The sequence below is a fragment of the Filobasidium floriforme genome, assembly GCF_021052385.1.
Source record: "Filobasidium floriforme strain CBS 6241 chromosome Unknown HD553scaffold_18, whole genome shotgun sequence".
Lineage (NCBI taxonomy): Eukaryota > Fungi > Basidiomycota > Tremellomycetes > Filobasidiales > Filobasidiaceae > Filobasidium > Filobasidium floriforme.
In genome coordinates, this window is record NW_025763639.1 from 17501 (window position 1) to 36442 (window position 18942).

The 18942-nt window shown below is 52.0% G+C and overlaps 4 protein-coding genes across 4 annotated transcripts, besides 1 other annotated feature; 1 reads left to right on the forward strand and 3 right to left on the reverse strand.

Moving 5' to 3' along the window:
* Nucleotides 1-513: 513 nt before the first annotated feature.
* Nucleotides 514-672: a sequence feature (Protein overlapping with rRNA (HD553DRAFT_315395, KAH8081364.1) was converted to a misc_feature.).
* A 2467-nt stretch (nt 673-3139) lies between these two features.
* Nucleotides 3140-6231, reverse strand: HD553DRAFT_287039 (cleft lip and palate associated transmembrane protein). Its single transcript, XM_046178274.1, has 13 exons — nt 6100-6231; nt 5957-6009; nt 5843-5865; nt 4824-5773; nt 4637-4742; nt 4495-4565; nt 4214-4425; nt 4108-4117; nt 3971-4027; nt 3822-3890; nt 3663-3739; nt 3549-3587; nt 3140-3473 (listed from the first exon to the last, which is right to left on the reverse strand). The coding sequence occupies exons 1-13, from the start codon at nt 6162-6164 to the stop codon at nt 3265-3267; spliced, it is 1941 nt and encodes a 646-aa protein (XP_046034617.1). The 5' UTR covers nt 6165-6231; the 3' UTR covers nt 3140-3264.
* Nucleotides 6232-7547: 1316 nt separating this feature from the next.
* On the forward strand, nt 7548-9638 carry HD553DRAFT_79711 (uncharacterized protein). The gene is made up of 5 exons (XM_046184494.1): nt 7548-8239; nt 8313-8682; nt 8758-8928; nt 8996-9134; nt 9215-9638. The coding sequence occupies exons 1-5, from the start codon at nt 7680-7682 to the stop codon at nt 9514-9516; spliced, it is 1542 nt and encodes a 513-aa protein (XP_046034618.1). The 5' UTR covers nt 7548-7679; the 3' UTR covers nt 9517-9638.
* Nucleotides 9639-9923: 285 nt separating this feature from the next.
* Nucleotides 9924-15657, reverse strand: HD553DRAFT_336417 (uncharacterized protein; the record flags this gene model as incomplete). The annotated part of the gene is made up of 12 exons (XM_046182235.1): nt 9924-10070; nt 10111-10233; nt 10390-10450; nt 10539-10593; nt 10960-11281; nt 11705-11750; nt 12088-12169; nt 12223-13085; nt 13687-13792; nt 14223-14286; nt 14401-14477; nt 14634-15657. The coding sequence occupies 12 exons, from the start codon at nt 15655-15657 to the stop codon at nt 9924-9926; spliced, it is 2970 nt and encodes a 989-aa protein (XP_046034619.1).
* A 661-nt stretch (nt 15658-16318) lies between these two features.
* Nucleotides 16319-18923, reverse strand: HD553DRAFT_315403 (uncharacterized protein). Its single transcript, XM_046180478.1, has 9 exons — nt 18677-18923; nt 18425-18522; nt 18078-18192; nt 17785-17908; nt 17522-17623; nt 17050-17381; nt 16918-16976; nt 16746-16825; nt 16319-16660 (listed from the first exon to the last, which is right to left on the reverse strand). The coding sequence occupies exons 1-9, from the start codon at nt 18749-18751 to the stop codon at nt 16539-16541; spliced, it is 1107 nt and encodes a 368-aa protein (XP_046034620.1). The 5' UTR covers nt 18752-18923; the 3' UTR covers nt 16319-16538.
* Between the last annotated feature and the right edge of the window lie 19 nt (nt 18924-18942).

Consider the following 18942-nt stretch of genomic DNA (forward strand, 5'->3'; position numbering starts at 1 on the left):
ATGAAATGTGATGAATGGAATTGGAATGATACAGGGAAGATTAGCATGGCCCCTGCATAAGGATGTCAAACCTACATCCATATGCAAAGTTCAAGCTAATGCCTCCCAACATGTCTAGACCTACTTACAACCCTACATAACTACTTAGACAACTACATACATATCAACACATACTTACACACCTCACTACATATACACATACATATCACTACATATACACATCTACAGTACCAAGTCAAACACTTCATCCCATCAAGCAAGTCCAACCCAGTAAAAGCCTGAGCCGGCCCTGGGCAAAAAAGTCATGAAAGGGAGAAGAGTTCAACAAAGTTGAACAAATCTTTAGAACAAGGGCTTAGCCTCAGCAGATCGTAGCAACAAGGCTACTCTACTGCTTACAGCACCCCGTTCCCATTAAGTCGTCTACAAAGGATTCACCCCCGCCCATATCTCAATTTCAATTCATCAGCGAGTAACAAGGACCTTTCCGTCCAAACTACTAAGCCAACATTTATGGTTCACAAGCCGAAGCTCTATTTAAACACATCTAACATGTGCGGGACCAACATCACCGTTTCCAGTACAGATTCTGACTTAGAGGCGTTCAGCCATAATCTAGCAGTTGATAGCTTCGCGCCATTGCCCGATCGGACAGGCGCAAATACCAATTAACTGAATGAGCAGTTCCTCTCGTACTACCCTCAATTACTGTTACGGTAACACTCCATCAGTAGGGTAAAACTAACCTGTCTCACGACGGTCTAAAATTTCTCCCTAAGGCAGCAGCTCTCAGGCCCTGGGCAAAAAAGCTAAGCATTTCGTCACTAACAAGGCCTTCAAGCCGGCCCTGGGTAATACATATCCATAAGGCCAAGCCAGAGGAGCTATCGCCACATCACTGGCAATTCACTCCTCAGACCCAGCCATCCAACTTCACAGCACAAGACTGCTCTGTCAGATAAGAGACCAAAACCGCTCTGCTACCATGTCAGGATAGTCCCAACCACACGTTGAGATTCACCTGGCCTCTACATGGCAGCAAAACGGTCCAGCCTAAAAGTATCCCCCTTGATCAACAACTTGATAGATAACCCACGCCAAACATCAAGGTCAAGCAGAGCGTTGAATTGATCCTCATCAATATAATTTCGATAGTGCGCCCCCTTCACATTTAAATGGTAGCAACCCGGCAATGTAGATCATTGTTAACTAAAAAGAACAGATGATTGCACGTTAAACCAGTAATGTCAACTACCCACCCAAGCTTACAAGGGCTAACTATCGTCACCACATATCAGTGTTTCGCATCTCAACTGCCGCCTTACCCTGAATAGCCCAACCCAAACAGATAGCCCAACCCAAACGTATAATAGATAGCCCACAGCAGGTCATCAATAAAATGACCTGCTAATATAACAAACAAGGTAGTATTAATACCTTCGACGCAATAAACGTCGTAGAAGCAGCTGACGCCGCCCCGAGCCAAAACCCAAATTTGATTAGAATAGCCCACTGAACGAATCGACAGCACGCCAACATTCACTTATTAGCACACATTGAGTCGTTCCCCAAAAGATCAGTAATCGTGATACCGTGGGTGAACAGATCAACAGCAACGAAGACCACCACGACACCGTCATAAAAGATCGACTTATTAACTAACACTTAATCGCATGGTTCACATTATTAATACTATCATTATCATTATCGTTATGCTACTACAGACCGCTGTAATACTAACTGAGCCGACCAGGGATTAGCAAACCGACGGGCGGAGGCACGCTGACGCCAGTCTTCTAATCCCCATACGGTTAACCTAGCTGACGTCCGACGCGACCCAAATATCATCAATCCGTAAAAATCATTTTTATAAAATCATTTTTACGCGCGCGTGATGTTCGTTCTTGCGAGGGTGTTAATGTTTGGCTAGCGTTCGAGCTTGATTTACTAATACCAGGGTGGGATGGCGAGACTATCGAAGGAATCGATGGGGTTTTGTCGCGAGCTGCGAAGGGTGTTTTGTAATTAGCAAACGATTTGGACGCTGATCGCATTAGTACTCACATGTTAATTGAAAGTCCCCATGCTCAAACCCTTCTTCCGAAGCATCCAATTAGGATCGCAACATTAATGCCCGGCTGTGTGGGGGTAATGCAGGCATTACCGAAGGGTGATCGATGGACCTAGGGCTTGATAATAGATATTCGTCGAGAGGGTATCGAACGATGGATTAAGACGAAATGGTGCAGTCGACTCGTTGATCTGCTTGTCTCATACGACCGTCCATCGTCTCGGGTCCATATTTCATCGTTGACAATGTTTTCGAGGTATCGAGCGGGTAGGTCGGTGTACGACATGTCGAGGGGGACTATTTCGATTCCTGGCCAGCTCGAGACATGCCCGACAATGCAGCGAATACGGGAGGACTTGCGATATCCTCGATCGCTCGTTTGGAATTTCTTCAAGTCGCACTATGTATCGAACGATGGCACGGGGAAGTTAGGCCGAGCTAGACAAGTCAAAAAGGTCTTCCGAGCGAGACGTACCAAATTCGAGACCGACGATGCCGGCGACCCAATGGGTTTGGGTTATCGGAGGACCGTCATGGGACGTGCTGCTTTCGGCGAATTCCCATTTTTCCTGACCACTGTCTTCTGCATCCCGCTTGGTACTCTACGAGATCGAGGGAACCCATGATTGTCGAATCGTTTATCTGTAGCATCCTCCCGTCTGTCAAATCCAGTCACCTGGAGCCCGCCTGTGCATTCCGTCTCGACCATCTGTGGGAAGGCGGAAATCACGAACGAACGCACAAACGAGGTTCAGGAGCTTCCTGCCAAATTTTTCTGGCGGAAGACTTACGGAAGACCATCCATCGAGCGCCGCCCTATTCCGGTAGGTCCGTTAACTTGTTCGTAGTCCGTCCTGCCGATCGCGAGGGAAGCCTGTATGTGGGTGGGGCGGTCTCACCGGCGTCGACTATATATAATTCGCATCATACTATCGAAGTTGAACGTCTATTCGAGTCTTGCTAGAGCACGAAGACCATCGATATCGCTTCTATCCGGAACTCGTAAAGACGAAGAGGTTTGTTATGGTCCTCGCTCGCTTCCCGGAGGTGATTCACCGAAAGAGAAGTGGCTGATCGAGATCGGGAAAGATCGACGCGCACATAACCCGACATTGTCAACAAACACGGTTCATTCTATCCTCGGTAACTTGATAGATTACACGATACCTCGAGGTTTGGTGTTACATGCTGGCCTACTGCGTCTTCTTGTTCCCCTTCTTCCCTTTTTGCACCTGCCCTGCCTTACCTTCGACTCCGCTCTTCTTCACCCCCGGAACGTCGGCCGCTACCTTGCCCGCGGTCCCCTCGTGCGGGTCCATATGGGGCACCTCCATAACCTGCCCGTACTCGTTAGCTCGGCTATAGTCGACCCGGTAGATCCAGCGTTGGTATAGCAGGACCACTGGAAGAGTTCAAGGAAGAAAATTAGTCGGCAAAAGCATTGTAGAAACTTGTATGGAATATGACTTCGACGTACCGAAGACGGCGTCGTCACGGAAACAAGCCAGACGATGCACTGTCCAAAAGAAAAAGCCACATCAGCTTCTTTCTCTCAAGCGAGACCGACCAGACCCAAACCATCCGGACTTACGCCAAGGCATAGGGATGATCATCGATCCGAAATCGTCGATGACCGTCGTCAACGTCTTGTAAAAGAACGCCTTCATACTGCTCGTCCCCGCGAAAGAACCCGTCCGAATGTCAGTCGACTCGAAAATGAGAATATCCTTGAGCCGACCGGAGTACTCACGGCAGATGCGCTACCGATTTCAACTTGTAGTTGATGATCAGCTGAGGAACGAGTTGAGCGAATCCGAACCTATAGCAAGCAAAGACGATCGATCCGCTTGTCAGGATCGTTTGCCAGCGGCGTGTTCGCGATTGGGGGCGGTGGCTTACATATAGACGGCCTCGGCCAAGGTGGTGACGATGAACGAATACCACCCCTTGTATTCACTGCAGCACAGAAGAAAAAAAGGGAATACGTCTCAGTCTCCATCGTCTAGTCATCTCCGGCAGGTCCGAGCCGAACTTACTGAGTTTGAACTAAAAAAGGAAAAAACAGAACGCAAGACCACCACAATCAGCCTCTCCAGTTATCCAACAACCAACCCCCTCCCCCCCAACCCCGTCGCGACTCACGAGAATAAGCCGCATAAGCCATCAAGACCGGAACCGCCACGGTCCCTACAATCCTGAACGCCAACGCGTCATACTCCCTCGTCCGCTTCTCATCCTCGCTGAGCTCCTTCTTGTCCTCGAACGTAAAGCTCGGGAAAGTCTGTCCGGGGGCGGGAGGGTGGTACTTGAAGTTGATGACCTTGGTGATCTTCCATACTTCGACCAGGATGCCCCTGAACGTCGAAAAGGGTCAGATCTGAGCTCGACCGGCATGGGTTGTGGGAAGAGTGTGGGGTGCTCACATTCCGTTGGTCAAGAGGATCATCTTTGACGTCTGTTCCCCGCTGTCGAGCAAGTAAAGCAGGATGATGACCTGTCATTCCAAAACTCGGATGCATCAGGAACTGCAAAACTGTATCGCATCGACCCGAGCCGGACTCGCACCTGGGTGACGACATTCGTGATGATCGACCTCAATGACACCCCGACCAGATTCTTGTCCGTCTTCCTCCAATGTCCGACATCCGACTTGAAAGCGAGGAACTCGAACCTGCGCACTCAACACAAAAGTCAGTTTTTTTTTTCCAGCACACCCCCACCGCTTTTTTTTCGCGACGAAACCCCGACTCACAACATATGCAAGACGCTCAAGATCGCCGTCGCCGCCGCCCAATACGGATTGGCCGAGAGCAACAACCTCTTGATCTCATCCGGGTCGATCCCCGGCCCAGCGAGCGGGTTCGGGTTCGGGTTGGCCTGTTCCTTTTCCCAATTACTCGTCATCGACGCGTACAGGTTGAACTTCATGAAACTGATCGGATCATAGGTAATCTTCAGGGGGACCCTCGGGGTGGTGTTGTTGATGGGGAACTGAGAGTCTTTTAATAACCAAAAGTCGTTGGGGTAGATGATCGGGTAATAACGGTTGTCCTCGGAGATGACCATGTAAGGTTCCAAGATCGGGTTGTTTTGGGCGGGTCCGATGTCGGTGATGATCGTCAGGGTGAGGTTGGTCGCCCAGTGCGAGACGATCCGAGGTCCAACGACGCCGTCCACCTTTTCCTCTTCTTGTTCCTCTTCTTTCCCCGCCCCCGCGTCCGAGTTTAAATTCGACTTGGACCCGATGAGCTTCTTGGCCTTCTTGACCTTGGCAGGCTCGTAATACCTAGCCAACTGCTTCGTATGCCTTACGACGTGCCCTCCACCTCCCCCAAACTCCGGCTTTGCCAACTCGCCCCCCTCCACAAAAGTCTCGTCCACCAGATAAATATGCCCATAAAACGACCCGTTGTTCTGTACCGACCCCGGCAAATCGACCAAAACCTCGGCCTCCCTATGTGCCTTCCAATCCCCATACGTGATATTATTGAAGACGACCAACGGAGCTTGCGTCTCAAAGTCGATTGCAGGTACTTCGTCCACCGATGTATAGATGAGCATGGAAAAGACGGTCCCGATCGGCCAGATGGGTGGGTAACGGGTTTCCGGGGTGAGAGGGCCTGTAGGGACGGCTGTTGACGCTTGACTGTGGGTGTCGGCGCTTTGAGCGTCGGGGACGAATTTCGAGGCGGTCTTTCCGAACTGCGAAGCATGAATCCATTCTAGATCAGCCAGGTGTGAAGTCTATCGGAGCGTAGCAGGGGTGCTTGCCTGTGACGAGAGGATCGAGATCACTGCCGCCATGCGGATGTAAGAATCATAAATCAGAACAGGTCCGTGCTCGTTTCCAATCACGCTAGCCGGAGTAAGGGGACAGTCACTCACGACTCTGAGAAGCCATAAAGATCATGATATACTTGAGGGCCTTCTTCATCGTCCTGCAATATAATCCAAGTTCAGGAGACGAGATTTGCGTTCCAAGATGAGCGATCGAACGTGCTTTACCTGGATACGAGCTCGGTACTTACGTCTCTTCGCCGTTCTGGCCTCCGGCCGCAGGCGCCGGATCGGCGACGGGAGTGATGGCGGCCATTTCTCCGACTTTGATCGAAAGGCGTGAACGAGGTGTGACTAGTGAAGCAGTGACAACGACGTGGATTTGGCTCGAGTGTGAGGTTGAAATGTGATCGACGTCGATGCGATGCCCTGGCATGGTCTCTCGGTCGACGATTGTGCCGAACTGTGGGCGCGGGAAGATAACGAATATTCGATTTTCCCAGGGCAGAATGACGACCATCGACACATCGACCTCGAGCTTGAATCTTTCTTAAATCTCAACATTCACATCGAATCTGGGGGGTCTTGATACTACTGTCATCAACCGCTCTACCTCCTTAAAAGCTGTGTAAAGTCTCTTCTGAAGCCACAGGTAAGCGGTCTCGCTTTCCGAATCCATCCCTCTCGTTTCCAACCTACACGCAACACGCAACACGCTACCCCGCCCGATGATGGATAAAACTGGTAAACCTCTCTCTCTAATCGAGTCGGTGTGCGGATTTAAACCCCAGCACATCGGGACAAGGACACCCGTCTCGCTCCCAGATTCTTTTGAGGATTCTGGGGGGCGAGATCCAGTGTAACGGCTGGTCCGTCGAGGGTTCGTTTCCGGCGAATATAATCGTATACGTTTCCGGGCGAACCTTTTGGCGGGGAGAGGCCTGATGAGGAACTTGAAGGCGAGTCTGAGGGCGGAGCAGAGCGTGCGGTAAGGGCGTCATGGAGTAGAGTAGATCGAGAAGACAAAGGAGGGGAATCGGAATTCCGGCACCGAGTTTCGCTGATGTTGATGCTATAATCTGGTGGCTCTGAACATCTAGCTACCAACGCTCGGCCGACCTCGAAATGCAAGGTCAAACGGAACCGTCCTCACATTCCGTACTCTCATCGCTCCATTCGGTCCTAGGCTCTCTCCAATCAACCTTCCCTTCCTCCTCATCCGCCCACCTCCACCCCTACTCATCCCACTCAAGCGATATCGCTCTGCAACAAAAAGACCTGCTCGGCAAAGTCCGGACCTTGCGTTCTTCGCTAGAAAACTTCCGATCGTCCTGGACGGCCGAAAAGGATGTTGTCGATTCGCAATTCTTTCAGTCGGACGGGACTGGACAAGTGTCGAGGGATTTGGATTCCGAGTTGGATAGACGGAAAACGGGAGTGGCTAGGTCGATGATGGACTGGTGAGTCTTCGCCCGTCTTTCCTCCCATACCCCCCTCGACCGGGTCTACTCCAGAAATGCCGATGATTGAAACCGATCAATAATAACCCTCGTTCAGCAACTTCTAAATTAGGTGTAAACACGATTCCCTGCTCTTAACTACCACCTCCTCCCTAGGCCACCTCTCCCAACTCGCTACACCTCCCCATCGTGGAACCCGAACCCCATTCGTACACCCTCAAACCCTCCTCAGCCCGACCGAACGCCTGCAAGCGATCGCCGTATCCATCCCCTTGGACGTCTATTTGAACAACGAAGATCCCGATCTGGGGAACGCGATCGATCAACCGGGTAACGTCCGGATAGATACGCTCAGTTTTGGCGGGGAGCGGATGGCCGTCGATATGGATATTCGGCATCCGAAGTGGGAGGTCGAGGTCCAGGCTCTGCGGTCGGATTCTTCATCGATGACAGGACGGTATAAGTTGGAGGAAGACGGCTGGCAGGTGACGAAGTGCGAAGTATCCTACGTCCCTCTCGGAGGGAACGAGGTCCCCCCAGAACCCATCGTCTTGCCCCGGATGAGCGAGGTCTTGTCGTCCTACCTCGCTCGGTACATCGGGATCGTCAATACGTACCAGCTGGAACAGCTTTCCCTGAACAACAATGACATCAACGACGAGGAGGGGGAGGATGACGACTCGGTCCTCTCGATCCCCTTTGCCGAAGAGACCGAATCCCTCGCTTTGCAAGCAGAACGCGTGATCATCGCCTTTGGGGAGAACGTCGCTCAGATCGCCTTGCTGGATAAACGGATGAAAAAGGTAGAATTCCAGGCGACATCGACATCGACATCGACAGAGCCTGCGACGCCCCGGCCTTTGACAGTGGAAGAACTGGATGGGGAGAGGAATTGGTTCGTCGAGGCTGAAGAGGTTGGGCGGATGGTCGAGTGAGTCTACCCTTCCTGTGAAATGCAAAGGCCTTTTGTGGTGTTGCGATCGCTTATCACCGGGGCTTGGTAGCGAAACGTCGGTGTCCCTACCGGGTAATGTACACCGGCCGAAGCTACGGAGCGTCTTTCCGCAATTTCGCCTGTTTTCAGCGGAATCCATGCCTAGCCCGACCTGCTCCTTGCAACCTCTTCCGAAATCTCACGGACCGGTAGCCCTGTCTCAATATGTCAAGAAGAATCAGGCCGACGACGTTCAAGGGATGGAGGTCGATCAGCCCAGACAAGACGCAAGTCGACTAGATTCTAGCGGGTGGATGTTGGAGATCGACGAAGAGATTGTGGTGGGACAAGATCTCTTTTCCGACTCAACCGGAGCTGTGGATCTACCGCAGAGTGCATCTGCCGGCAGGGGTGGAACTGATATCGCCGAGCTGCTTGTTGTGAGTCTTCTTCCAGCTGTGCTCCATCTCGAATGTTTTTCGAATAATTCCCGTTCTCATCGCCTGTTCTTCCAGACCGAGCTGAAATCGCCAAATCAAATCGAGTTTTCGCACCGGCCTACCCGCTCGGACCGTCGAACTCAGCGATACGTCAACATGAGGGGCGGTATACCTGGATTCAAGGTGTCTAGGTTTGCCTTACCCCGGGCTTCTTCAGCGGTCGCAGAGGTTGCGCCGATCAGACAGGTCAGTGTTATCATATAGCGTCAGCCGTCGTTGCATCGGCTGTACTAATTTCGTTTCCTTATGACAGGCCTTGCAACGAGCGTTATGGCTGAACCGACTGTACACCTCTTGCTTCAAGCCTTCAATGCGATCTAATCAACCGGCATCTACTGTTATAGATGGAGGTGAAAAAGCCCTCGATGCAGACCTTGAGCTTCTGATGTCTGGTATGCCAAGCCATGTTCCTCACATACTTACATTCATAGCTGATCAGGTTCTTGCGTTTGCGTTTTGCCTGTGCTCGCAGGGGAAACGCTGCCGACTACCGAGTTGTCGGTGACTGTCCAACGCACGACCGGATCCTTACAACTGAGCTTTGCCTTGCCGGCTCAGCCTAAAAGTCCGACCTTACAAATGGCCGTTGTCACAATCACGCCTCTGATCGCTGGAGCCTCTGACGTCGACTTTGACATCCGATTTGAGATCAGGCCGTCATCGCCAGAAGGGCTTGATATCGACTGCCGGGCGGCAAAGATCGAGTTGATCAAGGCAACTTACGACGTGCCTCGATGGCTGGAATGGCTTGATGTAGTAGTTCGGAGCCGATGACCCGCGAACATCGATAGATCAACACGATAACGCTTCTGCAGTGAATCCTGATTGCTAAGGCGATTGACTTTTGCATATCTCGCGCGTGGATTCGAGTTGGCTCCGTCGCCGACGATCTGCGTTTCAGGTGTGAGGGAGTGCAGCAGCGGAACTCAACGCAAGACACCAAATGAGCGCACGATATCATATGGCCTGAGTACGCACTTCCCTGAATTGTTGGGACCCTCCAATTTCCTCGATTGTGTTCTTGCAGACAGTCTCCAGCGGGCAATCGTACGCCTTTGGCGTCTCGGTCAATGGTCCTGCAGTCGCGTTCTTTGTTATCGCTGCCATGTTCATCTGCTTGTGTCTTAAAAGCCGGACTTGGGGGATTTTGCGCTGGCCGATTCGTACCGCCTTATTGCATCTCACCTTCCTTTGAACACTGTGCTTGTGTACTCGGCGTAGTAGTAGAGCACCAATTCGAAATTGTAGGACCGAGACAGTTCGATGAGGTTGTAGGCAAACTTTGCCAGCGCCCTGACTGCCTCCATTTGGTGGGAGAAGTGGGTGAACTATTGTGATGAGACTCAACCACGCAGTCAAGAACGTCACTTTGTCGGGGATACCTCGGCGCAGTCGCTTGAACGCTTCCTTGTCCTTGTTCTCTTCTGCCTCAAACATGAGCATCCTGTCCTTGGTCATCTGAACCACTCCCAGGGTCTTCTTGTTGGATGGCTGGTAGAATGAGGGTTCCTGGGGGGTGAGGTCAAGGAGATATCCAAGGGATGAGGTTGAGGAGGTGTTCTGGCTTCATGGTGAAGGTCGTGATGGCCTCCCAGGCCACCTTGTCAACCCACTTGAACTGAGCCCGGATATTGTGCGGGAACTCACCTCCGAACGCAACTGGTACCACCTTGTCAGCGTCTGGGATTCCAGCCTTGTCTGGCTGGGCCTTGTTCCCGTTCCCAAAATACTTCATGAGCAGCTCCTTGAATCGGCAAAGTCGCTCCGCATGCCATTGACAGCGTTGTCGACCTCACCAATGTCCTGCCACATGTCCTCCATCTCCGTGCCATGGTCGGAGTTTGGACTGTCCTCTTCAGGAACCACGTCAAGACCGTCAATCTGTCTTCCTCCTCCCAATCCAGATGATTCCCCAGTCCTCTCTTCCTCTGTTATAGGTGTCACGTGACGCTGTGGTGACAGGATTTATTGGCCCACAACGCATTGGATGCGCCGTATGCGACTCCCGCATTCGTCCCCCGGGGGGATACTGTTCGGTATTATCGTTTTGATGTAGAACTAGTCCTGTAATAGCTCTACATCCGTTATAACATTTAGATGTCTACCCAAAACCTTGCCTCATTCCTGCGTCTCGTCAGCCTGTCCAGGGGGACCCCTGCCAGGCCCAGGTATACCGTTACGATAGTCCAAATATATGCTTCAAGAACCTATTTTTACCCCGGATCGTTTCCCGTATCTCCAAATGATCCTGGAGACTGGCGGTGCAAAGTACAATGAGGTTGCCAAAAGCCACAACAAAGACTTGAGGGGTGGGAATTCCTTTCATGGGGAATTTGAGCTTCTTCTGTTTGAGCAAGGTCCCCCTTGCCTTTGGCCTCGTGACTATATCTTCCCGCTCATTCATCCAAAAGAAACCCTCCTCTATGTTGACGGTCTCTGTTCCCCATCCAAACTCGTCATTGACCAACACCACTAAGTCTTCTGGCGGGAACTTGAACTCGGCCGCGAGGTCGAAGATGTCGTCTTCCACCCAGTCAAACTGCTTGGTAAGATCTTCGATAATCTTTACGGGTCGGCGGTAGCTATGAGGGGGAAGGACTAACAGTCTACACGGGGCTGGGTCTAAGGGTAATGGTGTGATAACAAATGAAGTATATACATACAATGAGCCTATTATAATAAGCACCTACGGGAGATGTAAAAGTAGACCCCTGTGGGGATGTCGAGAGGTGTCTCCAAAGGGACCTCCGAGGGGGCCTCTCGCGGGAGTAGTGATGTGTCACGTGATGGCTATAACATGATCACTTTCTATTCTCATTGTAGTATATAGTCTTTCATCTGTTATTACATCTATATACCCTAGCCCTACGTTCTACATTACTCCCGGATATGTCCTCACAGGTATACATTGAGCTGGTCTTCCCTGGAGCCTTCTCGACGTCTAACAGGCATCGGTGCTGACGTTTGTGTGCGAGTGGGTCTGCCAGAGAATGTCGGGGTTGTTCGATCTGAACAAGTTCTACAAACCGAGTGGGCAGTGGGCAAACATGCGGATTAAGTATTTGGAACTTCGCGGCATGGGAATAGCTGGGCCGGCAAAGACTAAGACTACAGTGGCTAGTGGATCGGGAGGATTGAAGCCAACAAGGCCTAAATCCTCCTACTGCCCCAAATGGCAAAGGAGCGGAAAATGCGGGACGCAAGGATATGCGCTCGAACACGCTTGCTTGGAATGTTTGTGGCCAAACCACGGTGCGGCGACATGCCAAATGCTGGCGAACAAGACAACTGGAAGGAGGTTCTGAACCGGATGGAGGTGATACTTTGAGCTTGGGCAAAGATCACAGATCCGGCATTTCCAGAGGTCCTCCGGGGCTAGTTTCCCGTCGATGGCGTCGTTCAAGACCTCCTCGTCCATGAATCCGAACTGCACGACCAGGGATTCCGGAATCACAGACCCAACCTGTTTCCTAGACTCACCATTCCACTGATCCATCGGGTCATCAAGGTCGAGATCGTCGTCTTCGACCACCCTCTTCCTCTTCTGCCCGGAACCCTCGGCTTGTCCGGCTTGGATATTCTTGAGGAGCCCGAGGACCTGGGAGATTTGGTCCTCGACCTTGTCGAGCCGGCTGGTTCTGGACTCGCCATCGGATTCGTAGTAGCGGTTGTCGCCGTCCTCCTTCCTCGACTTCCCCGACTTCCCAGAGTTGTGGGACTTCGTCCTGCTAGGTGGCCTAGGGTTCGCCCTAGCGGGCCGCTCCGGTTGCGGGGACCTGGTGAGGGTCCTCCCACGATCCCTGCCAACCCCCTTTTGGGACCTGTCGTCGTCCTGGACGACCGGCCTCTGCTTCCCCTTCCCTTCAGATGTTAGAGCTCGACGTGCCATCGAACCCCCAGCGTGAGCCGAGCGTGTCGCTCGTGCCCCCTCATCATCGTCCTCATCGTCGTCACCCCCCTCCTCACTTTCATCCCCATCCCCGTCCTCGTCGCTCGGCTTCTCCCCACCCTTGTCGGCCTCATGCTCGCCTCGCACTCCGTCCTTTCCTTGCTGATCGTCAGGGCAAGCCGCCCCTCCGACAACCGATCCTCCAGCCCTCGAGCCCGCCTGGGATCGAATCCTCCGCCTGTCGTCGTCATTACCCGTCTCTACTACCTTCGTCTTCTTCTTCTTGGGAATCGGAATCCCGTTCTCGTCCAACTTCTCCTTGTTCTTCGAGCCCGCAGGTCGACCCATGGCAGGGTGTCTCGTACGGTAGGTAGGCAGATGTGGGAAGTCGTGGGGAGATCGTGGCAACTTCTGAGGTATGAGGAGTCGTCGCAGAGAGGTAATGCGTGAATGCCTTGCGGTACGTCGGCCGTGTTCAGCCGGTGGTGTAGAGATCGATGTAGGGCATCTCCTCTAGGCCGGAAGGCGAGGGGACTTCGCATTGCTGGCAAAAAGTTCCCTCGTCACGTGACGCGCGCAGTTTTTCACTACAACAAACTGGCCCGCGAGCCGTGTGTCGTTGATCGAGAAAAGGAGGGGGGCGAGGGGGGGATCAGGTTTTTTTCTGGGCCGGTGAGCCGTTCGTGAGGTTGTGTAGTCCTGGAAGACGCTGTGGCTGGTGCCAGGGGGGGGGGGGAAATATGAGATGGGTAGTGAAATGTCGTTGCCGGTCGTAGTGTCGTTGTCGTGTCAAAACCGCCGTGGTCGTCGAGAGAGAAAGTCGAAAGGCGAAAGTCGAGTCGAAGTCGTCCGGTGTCGTTCGAAGGCCGGGTCTCGTCGGAAAGCGCCCCAAGTGCCTCAGGGTACTTCTCAGACACTCCAGCTGACAGATCCTGCACTGAGAGTGGTGGTGGTGATGATGGTGGTGTGTATCTATCACCTGGGTGAGGTGGTGATAGATGTGTGTGTGATCATCACTCCTCCCATCTGTAATGTCCCTGTCGCGCGTCGCGCACAGCCTGACATTATTTATGATGCAGAACCATGTAGCCAATGATAATTGTGATTGGTAGGTAAGCTGTATATTCACCACCCAGTCTTTTGTGTCTGGAAATGAAGAAGCTGGCAAGGGATAGGCAAATAATGTTCAATTCAGAGGTTTACTTCCCAACCCTGCCCTCTCATTCACCAAGTTGGAATTCTGCACTCGTCAGAAGACTCGAAGCGCTTCAGCATCATCTAGACTTTGTGCAGTACAGAGTCTACATGTCCTGGATTTTAGGCTTTTGTTGTCTTTGGAACCAATGTAAGACTTGGAACTTTGCAAAATACCTCTGATTGCTTTCACAGAACCCGAGTATGTCTGCCTCATCAAAAGGGCAAAATCTGACGACCACAATTTGTTGCTTCCCGCACCACAGGATTGAAGGCCTCTTCGAAGGGAGCGAGATGTGCCTATCACAGACTTTAATCTGCACTCGCAAGGAAGAGGAGAGGGAAAGATCGAAAGATAGGTAAATGACTGGCTAAGCATGCTTGTCTGCACACTTACTGCCGGTGCCATCATCATGGGTTGATACCAATCGTCCATCCCAAGGCGCTGCTGGAAAGTTGAGCTGACCACGATGAGCGAGAAATTGAGCGGCTGGTTAGAGAGATCGGAGAATTTGATGTCCAGGGGCTTCCGTCTTTTTCGTCGCGGTAAGCCCATACAGATGAAATGAATCTACAGTAGCGACTTTAAAACCGAGGCCCAAATTAAGGTCGCCAGAGCTCGCTTGATGTCTCGTCTCAAAGAGATCAAGGCCTGCGGTCATAATGGCACGTATGAAAAAGTACAGTGTCTATGGTCTATGACATAACATGGGTCAAATTGTGTATACACAGCTATGGGAATAAGACGATCCGTCAGTATTGTCATCCTGTTCCTGTCTGGATCCTCTGGAGGCAGTCGCTACTGTACTGTGCACGCTCTCCCAGGTCATGAGATGGACAGTCAAACCGCCTATGCTTGCATGAGGCAAGGACCTTTTCACGTGCTCAAAGCCTCCGTATCCGCGAGTCGCCTTGACTAGGCTTTCCAACTTGGCCCGATGATCTTTGCCACAACATTTGACATCCGGAGAAATCATCTCAGAGAAGCCTGCTGCTGCGGACATGTAAGGCCTCATCCATGTCTTTGTCTCGTCATTGTAGAGCAAAGAAACGAGCTTGGGCGGACGTCCAGCAGGATTAAAGCGGTATCCCGGCTCGCTGCAGAGTGTGCATCTCAACTTGTCGTAGGGGCCAACGTCATGGGTGATAGCTTTGAGCTCTCTCCAGTGTCCTGCGCCTTGATAAGTCGACGCCTCTTCCGTCGACTGGATTTCCGCCAGCTGATCCGTTTGACTCGATATAATGCCGGTGATCTCCTGCTCGCTCCCCCCCGTAAGCTCGTGCTCGCCATGGGTCTCGGTGTCCTCAAAGTATATATCGTCGCCCTCCACTGGTACGAAAAGGATATAGAGGTCGCCAAATTTGAGCTTGACTGAGACGCCCTTTTCAACGAGTCGCTCTGCGTCGGTAGCTTCAAAGACGCTCATATGAAAGTGACAAAGATATCCTTTCAATGAGTCCTGGAGAGCTGTTTCTGCATCCTCCTCCGTTTCGCGCTGGGGAACATGCGGTCGAAGCCAAGTGTCTCCATCTTTGAACAGTACCAAGGCGAATGTGTCCCTCGTAAAGACGACTGGTTCACCTGGTTCTCCACAAGACAAACATCGCTGACTGTTGTGGATTCTGACATGATCTCCGAAATCACTTAATTGCACGGCAGGCAGCGCCCAGACGTCTTTGGGAGCTGGAATCAGAGGCATGTCGCTCACGTTCTCCCTGGTGATTTCAGAGTCCACAGTCGGCTGGTTGTGGGTGCCAGACGCCGTTGTGACGTATACCGAAGGAGCGAACGATTGACCCGAGAGACCGGAGGCGGTATCTTTGGAAGACATGGCTCTTCTCTGAAGTGTATTGGTCGAGATGATGGTTCGGTTGCAAAGGCAGTAATGATTCTGCAGCTGTTGAGACACGGTATGGTCAGAAGCCCTCCCAATTTCCGTGTATATACACTCGACCCAACTTCGTTACGCTCATTACATTCACCTTATGGTGAAAACTGATACCCTTCATGCAGGCGACGTCCTTTATCCAAGATACTTCTTTTGTTCAGCATACCTCTTTTGTTGAAGATACCTCCCTTAATATCATGCACCTCGGTGAAAGCAGAGATGCGTTGGGGATAGGCCATGTCACTCGGCCGATGGCCCAAGCGAGAATAGATGGGAGAAAAGTGTGTGTTTTGTGTTGCGCCAGGAAGGCTGAACGACATGTTGGTAAGCGTCCTTCATGTCGATTTCATGCAGTACGATTTGCATGTTCCTCTCCATCGCTTCTTGCACTTGTCTAAAGACGGGGTTGAAGCTCTTGTAAACCGGTCGTAACTTTGGCTTTGTCGATGCGACTGTTCACGGAAAGCGCTGTTTTACCCATCCGTGCTTGTGGCTAAGAGAGAATGTGAATCGTCCGGAACTTGAGGTTACCCGTTTAGAGTAGGTTTGAACACAGCCCCGATGGGGCTCGACATGAACTTGTTCGGGAGAGAGGAATCGTCGGCCTTGACTTCATGACTTTGATGATAAGAAAGATGAATCGTCATATGCTACAAGTTTGCACCACCCTACCGACAGAAAATGCAAAACGCCACGTGTCGATTACGCGCGTGCCATCCGTTCCAGCGCCGCTGTACCACGATCTACCCAAACGACTATTTACATTCCGCCTGCCGTCTCCGATTCCATTTTCATATCGCTTCCTTCCTATAGCTCTAGATGTATCACTCGTAGATCGCCTCCCCGTCGTCCCCGAACAAGACCTGTTTCCCGGTCCTGAACGCGTGAGTCAACGCATCGGCGATCTTGCCCGCCTGGACGGCGTCGTCCAGAGAGACCGGAACGACTGAGCGAATATGACAGCCGACGAGATGAGATGAGCGCACGATTCTTCTCGCGACGGGCTTGGTCCGAATGAAAGGCGGACTAACCGGTATCGTCCAAACAACAAGCCACGAATTCGTTCACCTCGGTGACGAAAGCCTCGCGGAAGCGCTCGTAGTACGTCGGACTATTCTCCAACAGCCCCCGAGATCCGAGATCAGCCCCTAGCTCTACGAGATTCTGGCGACAAGGAAATGGAAGACAAGGGGTTGTACTCACGTAGATTCGGTCCGGACGCCGTGTTGATCACGGATCTCGACCCTGTTGATCGTCGGGTTCTGCCGAGGTTGACGTCAATCCCATCAGCCGGACCCTACACCGATTCATCTTCTTTTACGCGCCCACACTCACCCCGTTGACGATGACCTTTCTCTCACTCCCAAAGACCTCGGTTAAACAATCATGCCCATGCAACCCCGTCCGACTGAGGTGGAAATCCAATACTTTCCCACCGGTGAACTCGACGACGCAGATGGCATTGTCGGCATCGTTCGTCTTGGCGAGCTCGGGATGACGGACGGAGAGACCTGTGGAGAAGACCCTCTTCACTCGGGGAGCGTCGTCGCAATCGGAGGTGGTGACGGCGGTGGTGAGGCCGAACAACCACCTGGCCATGTCGATATCGTGAATCCCACAATCCACTATCAACCCGCCGGAAGCTTCGGAGAATTTGACAAAGAAGCCTGCAAGGTAAAGTCCAACATATAACAATGATATACCATCGGCTCAGCTTCCGATCGACAGGTCCCCATCCTTACGCTTATTCGCTGTAGGATACGATACGGCTGGGAACAGAGGGCGGAACGAGAGACACTGGACTCACCGGACGGATCGTACATGTCGTTCGTAGCCGACTTGATCAGATAAGGGGTCCCTAACAGTCCCGCGTCGATCTGTCTCTTGACCTCTTTATATGATTCGTCGACTAGTCAGTCGCCCGGGATCGAGGTGGAGGTCAAGGTCAAGGTCGAGCCGCAAGTTAAGAACCGAGGCCAAATTCCAATATAATACACCTTGGTATCAGTGTCAGGCAAAAGCCGACCCCATGAAATCAAAAAGAAGAGAAGAGGAAGACAGAGGACTCACACCGCCTACTCAACCCGACCATACACTTCAATTTCAACCCCTCAACCTCATTCTCCTTGGCGGCGGCGAGTACGGGTTCAGAATCGCGGGGATTGATGGAGATTGGTTTTTCTAGGAGGACGTGCTGTATCGTAATATCGTATATCGTAGTATCGTATCGCGTGGTATGGGTATGAATATGGATACGGATATGGATATGGAAATGTGGGATTTTCAGCATTCAGTCATCCAAGAAACTTGAACGTGGTTTCGCACGATAAAACGAGCAGAGAGGACGACCAAGCAAGACGCACCTTCCCCGCCCTCAAAGCCTCCACGGCCAGCCTCGCATGGCTCGACGTCTCGGTCGCGATGACGACCGCCTGTACTTGCGGGTCGTCGAATATTTGTTGAAAGTCCGTTTGGCGGCTGTTCTTCGTTGTTTGTTGTTGACGGTGATGGTGATTCGATACGTGGTGAAACATAAAGAAAAACAAAGTAAAGGTAATCAAGGTGATGTGATGGTCAGCGAGTGGCAGAAGAGATGCATTGTGAGCGAAAAAGAGAGAGAGAAAGAGAAAGAGGAAGAGAGAGAGGGAGTAAGAGAGTAAGAAATCCACGCAGAGAGGCAAGAAGGAGATAAGGAGATAATACCACTGACCGGACGCTCGCTGGCAAGTTCTCCTCGGCCCACTGGAGGCACGCTTCGATAGGATCACATACGGCTACCAGTCTCGCTCGGGGTGTGAAGAAGGCCGTCTATCATGTATCAATATCAATGCCCGGTGGATCAAGATGGGAATCGGGATTCGATGAGGGAATCAGCATTATCACTCCTGTATGGCATGTATACCAGTGCAGCACATCGCCATGACTAGGAGAAGGCAAGCGGCCTCGAAATACTACTACTGACGTTGAGAGCGTGTCGTCTCCCCATCCTCCCAACGCCGAGTACGGCCACGCCCAAGAGTCGATTTTCGTCCGCCATCACGTCTCTTGTATCTCTTGTATCTGTACGTTTCAGCTTGTGGTGAATCCCTGTAACACCACGAGAGGCGGGAGTAGTTGAGTCGAGTGTGGGATAGGTACCGGCGTGTTTCGTATGTGGCTGTTGGGTATTCCCATAGGGCCGTGATCGGATTCGAAGATGATGCAGGATGTGATCGATGATGAGGTGTC